The sequence below is a fragment of the Citrus clementina genome, unplaced genomic scaffold (assembly GCF_000493195.1).
Source record: "Citrus clementina cultivar Clemenules unplaced genomic scaffold, Citrus_clementina_v1.0 scaffold_2, whole genome shotgun sequence".
Classification (NCBI taxonomy): domain Eukaryota; kingdom Viridiplantae; phylum Streptophyta; class Magnoliopsida; order Sapindales; family Rutaceae; genus Citrus; species Citrus x clementina.
This window is the reverse complement of record NW_006262688.1, coordinates 11135156-11141155: the sequence shown is the minus strand read 5'-3', so window position 1 is coordinate 11141155 and position 6000 is coordinate 11135156. Positions and strand designations below refer to the sequence as shown.

The following is a 6000-nucleotide window of genomic DNA, read 5'->3' as shown; positions in this document are numbered from 1 at the left end:
TAAAGTGTACTGCCATATCATCTTCGAGTAAATAACCACTCCCAATGCTGAATTGTGTCATATTATTCTCTTTGTTAATTTCTTCAACATCATCTAGTTCATTCCAATTAATTTCAGGATCAGCATTGAGGTTGACAGAAAATTGATTTTTAGGAGCTATCTCAGTCACCTTGCCATCAACTACTGCTTCAACATCATAATGCACAACATTGTAATGCAATAAAACAACATAAATAAATGCTATTAATGCTAAAGAAAAAGCTAAAATTTAGTAAATAGAAAATGCAAAGTGTAGTTGACTGGTAGTAACACAAAAATGCAGCATATCATCTATTTGATGCCAGCAAATTCAGTACATAACAAGACTATACAGATTCAACAACATCTAACTAATTTAAAGAGACTAATCATTCTATATGGAAACAATTCAAGTTGTCGAAATAACAATTTATCAATTATCTAATTAAAGACTATTGAGGCATATCTTACATTATGCAATTAAAAAAAATGATCATTAAGTGTTTTAAACTTCAGTTTTTGTAGCTCTGTATAACTGTCATTAAGACAAAAAAAATTGTTTATACTTTCATACATATTTCGGGCCTATTAAAACTCACTTTAAAAAGTACATCATGAATATTACAACGCATAAATCAAATGCATAATCTACCGTAACATAAGTTGAAACCATATGCTTGCAAAATACCCAAAATAGCGTTGAAAATTTTATTCTCGATTTTATATTTCACAGTTCCATAAACATTATCAAAGATGTGTCAATGAACAAAGAATGAAGGACAAACTTGATATTTACAAACAACTCACAATAATATCAATACGCTCTAAATGGAGCCCAAAAAAAGAAAAGTTTTATTCAAAACTAACATATTATTAGTTTCAATATAGCGATTCAAATATTTCGAGTATCGGTGAAATTCAGAGCGAAACATGATGCAGGTTTGGTGTTTCTTCTTCACTTCACACAAATAATAGATATTGCTTTGCTAGAAATAAAGAATTTTTTTGCCTTCTAAATAGAGCTTTCGTATGAGCTTCATGAAAGAGAAACGCTTAGTTTGAGAGAAAAGAGAAAAAAGTTTTAAGCTTTGATTGTTTTTATAATTTTTTATTTATATGAATGATCACAAGACATGATTTTTTCACAATGATTTGACAATTCATTGTACTCATGTCAATTAAAATATATAAAAGTTATGCTTGTCAAATTAAATTACTAAATTACCCATAACTAACCATATGAGATCTACCGTTGACATTCCGTAAGGGGGTCTTTACTAATAAATGGATCTTGGCTATCTAAGTGCAAAAGACCCAAAGCTCAAGGGAGAAAAGTAAAAATTACCCATTTTATTATCTCCCCGAAGAAATTTTCTCTCATTGTTTTAGTTTTTTTTTTTTCCCCCGACACATTTCAGCTGATGATGTTCCTGTGATGAGTTGAAGTTGCAAAATGAACCCGCACGAAATTTATTCCTTTACCAAGCTGTAAAAGGCATATGTTCGCACTAAATTTCGTTCAGACCTGCACAGGGATATCAATTATTATTAATAATACTTTTGTGTCATGTGATTTATTGAATGAGACATTTTAGAATACACTTATTGTATTTCATCACATATGACATGCGGAAATAAATTAAATATAATTATTAATTACATAATAACTTTTAAAAATAAGTATATATATATCACACATATATTGAGTCGGTGCAATACAATAGAATTACTTTAGAATATCTCCATCGCTCTGCTAATTAGTTGTGATTTTGTGAGAAATAATTTAGATTTTTTTTAGGATCTAGAAATCTCACATATTGCTCTGTTTTTTATTCTGATAGTGAGGCTTCTATGAAGCGATAATTCTGAGGACCTGATAGAATATTGTAAGAGTACGTTTTTGAAAGACATGACTGTCGCTTCTTTTGGTGACATGACGAGAAGTTGAGAACATCTGGTTTCCTTAGTTATAATGATTTGGAGAAAGCTCAATGTAAGTGTTTGATCAAATGCATTATATTACCCAAAAAGAAGAAAAAAAATCACGCTGCTATGTTTTAATAATGCTGCCCAATATTACATTCCTATTATTGGCTGGAAGAGTTATAATTGGTTACAAAACTTATCAAATGCATTATGCTCCTGAACCTCGTCGCACTCTATATTTTAAAAAAAAAAAACACACACACAAATACTGCCGATGGTTTTATAATTGGTTAAGTGAACAAAGTGGTTCTATGGCGATTACTGATAGTAATTGAGAACGAAAATGTCATCATACATATCATAAACAATCACTAAATTATAAATAGTTTTATAAATAGTAATACAAAAGCATACACAATATTTTTACACACTGAAGTCAATAGAAGGCATAATTAATTATTTGTCTTGATTTTTTGATTTTTATGCAGTGGGGTAAGAGGCTTGCATCGCAATTCCACAGAGGCCTTGCTTGGCATCAATATCCCTTTGCATCCTTATGTATCCTTCCTCTCCCCAGGTTGCGCCCCATGAATTTTTCACCAGCCAATACTTGGTCCCATCATCAGCAGCTCCATAACCAACAGCAGTGACACCATGGTCCAATTCAGTGCCACAGTCTCCGGTGAACACGCCGCTGGAGTAGAACTGGAAATCAAAGCCTCCGGCATCAATTGCAACTGAAACCGGTTGATTAGCAACGGCCTTCATCAGTGCTGTCTCACTGTTGGCCGGCACATCCTCGTGTCCATTAATCTTGGCCGCATGATTTGCTTCCTCTTTAGCGTTGCATTTTCCATCAACTCCCTTGTAAGGATAGTTTATCTCAGTTGTTATCCCCTTGTTCTTTTGAACGAATTGGAATGCATTGTCCATCAAACCACCGTTGCATCCTTCATCTTCACCCTTGACATCACAATCCACCAACTCTTGCTCCGACAGAGAGGCTAATTTTCCAGTTGTTAGCTGATTAATTCCTTCGATAGCTGCCACTGCCGAAAATGCCCAGCAGCATCCTGTATACACACATTTATATATATCATTCTGCAAAGTGTTTGATAAATATATAATATGCTCGTCCTTGTTATTTGGACGCAGCTAAAGAAAACGAACTCCAATATACTAAATGCCAAAATGAAAAAACTGACCGCATTGTCCTTGATCCTTGACGGGTGTGACAGCGCCTTTCTTCCGCCAGTCCATGGTGGAAGGCACCGCAGTAACATTTTCGTACTTGAATGGACCTGTTTGTTCGGAACACATGTGGCCCTTGAATCTGTTTCGTGAGGCTTTGAACTCTTCATTAGTAAGATCAGCAAATTCATTGACGGCTAGCTTGTAAGGTTTCTCACTAGCCTTGTTGAAAGCTTCAATATTTGCAACGTTTTGTTTGAAAATGGTGAACCGCTTCTCCTTCTCAGCGTTGTCCCTGTACACGCGTCCGTAGCGAGCCGTCCATTGCTCGTACCTCTCGTACATAGCTGCATCTTGCAGCGTACGAGACGACATGGCTTGTGGACTCCAAGCTCCTAATAAGATCAGGGCCAAACAAAGGCATTGCTGCTGGCTTGTGAATGCCATTTCAATTACTAGTATTAGTTTAGCTGCTGTGAATAGAGTAATTGATCAAAGTGAAGAGATACATGGAAACAAGGATCACTCCTGGGATTTATAGGCAAGTTCTTAGGCCCCATTGACGATTGTGATTATTAGTATCAAACGAAAGCTTCGATTATCAGCGTGGCTGAGAGGATATTCTGATTTTGACCCATAAAATTAACTGAGTTGAACCAACAAGACGTACAAACCGTTATGCAAGCTCTTGCCGTACCGTTACATTCTTTGTGTTGAAGGTTTGACATAAGAATTGGATGCAAGTTTGAGCAATATATAGATGATTGAGACGTTGAGTAGCTGAAGAATAAGTTACATATTCACAATTGCTGAAACGTACGTCTACATTTAGGCCCGAAAAGACAGACATCTTGAGATTGGATTGGTTTTTGCTTTTTGAAAACATTTTCAACGGTATTTAAAAAATAAAATAAAATAAATTTGAATCTGATGCCGTTTTTGTTTTGCCAAACTCAGCCAGGGGCCCAGGGCCAACAAATGAGCTGGGCCTGAATCCATCGGTAAGAAGTTAGCTTAGGTTCCGACATATATTACATTTTATATATAGATTAATATGATCCATATTTTTCAAGTAACAGTATGTTTAATTTATAATTTTTTTTTATGCCTTTGTTTATCACTTTATTGCGCTTCATTTGCACATTTGGGGTCGTTCGATTAAATTATTAGGGCGTGTGTATATATAGAATTTTGGATCAAAGTGCTGATGTTTATAGATATCGTGTCAAGTGTGTATTTATAAGAACATATACTTTTCATTTTTTTTAAGAACATACAGTTAATATTCAAATATATGTATTTTCTTTTCTTTTTTTTAATCATAAAAGGGCTCTTAAGAGAGTTAAGGCAACACTAAGCGGGAGTGTGCAACCCCATAAACATCATTATTCAATATGCTAAGCATATTTGGAGGAATATATTGAAAGCATTGTAAACCCAAAGGAAACGAAAAGCTGTATGAAGCAAGGAAATCTGCTGCTGCATTGCCTTCCGGTAGATATGGTCCACTTTGATCAGCCAATCACGATGGAGGAGATCTTGGATGGCCTAAATGAGAGTAAAATAGAAAAGTTTGATGGGAGAATAAAATTTTGGCTTGAAATTTTCAAAGCCTATGAACTAAAAAATAGAAAAGTTTAGAAGAATGAGTTTTGGCCTGAAGTTTTCAAAACATGTGAAGTAGAACTAGAAAAGTTTGATGGGATAATAAATTTTGGCTTGAGGTAGATTGAAGTCAAGATATATATACTGATCCAATATATGTTTTATAAGAAAATCAAGGGTAATGTAAATCTCAAAACACCTAAAGTTGTATAGACAATCAAGACAATTTAAAAAAGATTGTTGGAATAGAGCAGGTTCAGCAAGTAGCTCTAAATTAGTTGATACAAATACTAATAGTGTCAGCTAGCTGTATGGCACTTTTCTCCATGAGAGACTAGTCTATTGTTTTTGGTGTGCTATGGAAGAGGATGTGTAACTAATAGTGAGTCTACAAGGTTTACACTTAAGGCATAGTTGGGCATTTATGCAAAATGTATGGAGGAATTTTTATGTTGATGGTTGAGAACTCTTAAGGAAGCCGAACATGAGAATGGGTATTTTCAGCAATGTGATCGACATGTATTGAATATATGCACTCTGCGCACGATGGAGTATGATAATTCTTGATATAAAGAATTATAGTTGCTGGATAAAGTATAAGATTTCATCCACAGTGGAGCGATTCTTATAAGCCCTATGCAAGTGTGGTTTGGTGAAGTAAAGATGGTGGGGACAACATGGTTATATGCATAAATGGTGGGTCATATTTTATCATGTTATTAAAAAAACTCGCAAAGGTGAAGATTGTTAGGAAATATGTCTCTTCAATAAGGATTTGTAAATCCTAAATTATAATATTTCCTAGGTTTTTCTTATTTAGTGGTTTTCTAATTTAAAAGGATTTTTTATCTAAGGAATAACTAATTTTTTTAGGACTTAACTTATTCAAGGAAGAATTCAATTTAAAAAGAAATACTACTTGAACAAGAAATAATTACTATATATAAAGAGGTTGGGTTCACTCGGTAATCACTCAGTTTTCTCTACAAGTAGATAATTTCAGTGTGAGAGAAACAACAAGTGTACTGAGAGCCTTGGGTATTATTAGGGTTTTGTAATAAATTTTTTCACGTAATAAAATTTTCACTCGTCATCCTTGGCAACCACAACTTTATTGGTATTACTGCAATGTGGTGGTAGAACAAACTCAGATCTGTTGGACGAAAGGATAGGGATCTAGCAATGGCTTCGACCGAAGGGCATTGTTGAGTTATTTTACTATTATTACTTTATTATTATTGTTATCTTGGTTATTATTAT

At 34.2% G+C, this 6000-nt stretch overlaps 1 protein-coding gene across 1 annotated transcript; it reads right to left on the bottom strand.

The window, feature by feature from the left end:
- Positions 1-2424: 2424 nt before the first annotated feature.
- On the bottom strand, positions 2425-3582 carry LOC18051944 (senescence-specific cysteine protease SAG39). Its single transcript, XM_006446730.1, has 2 exons — positions 3150-3582; positions 2425-3017 (listed from the first exon to the last, which is right to left on the bottom strand). The coding sequence occupies exons 1-2, from the start codon at positions 3580-3582 to the stop codon at positions 2425-2427; spliced, it is 1026 nt and encodes a 341-aa protein (XP_006446793.1).
- Between the last annotated feature and the right edge of the window lie 2418 nt (positions 3583-6000).

Bases quoted from the DNA above. Each gene is read 5' to 3' on its own strand.
- LOC18051944 (XM_006446730.1), bottom strand. From the start codon at position 3,582: ATGGCATTCACAAGCCAGCAGCAATGCCTTTGTTTGGCCCTGATCTTA. The intron at 3,018-3,149 runs GTCAGTTTTTTC...GTGTGTATACAG, and splicing joins CAAGGATCAAGGACAATGCG to GATGCTGCTGGGCATTTTCG.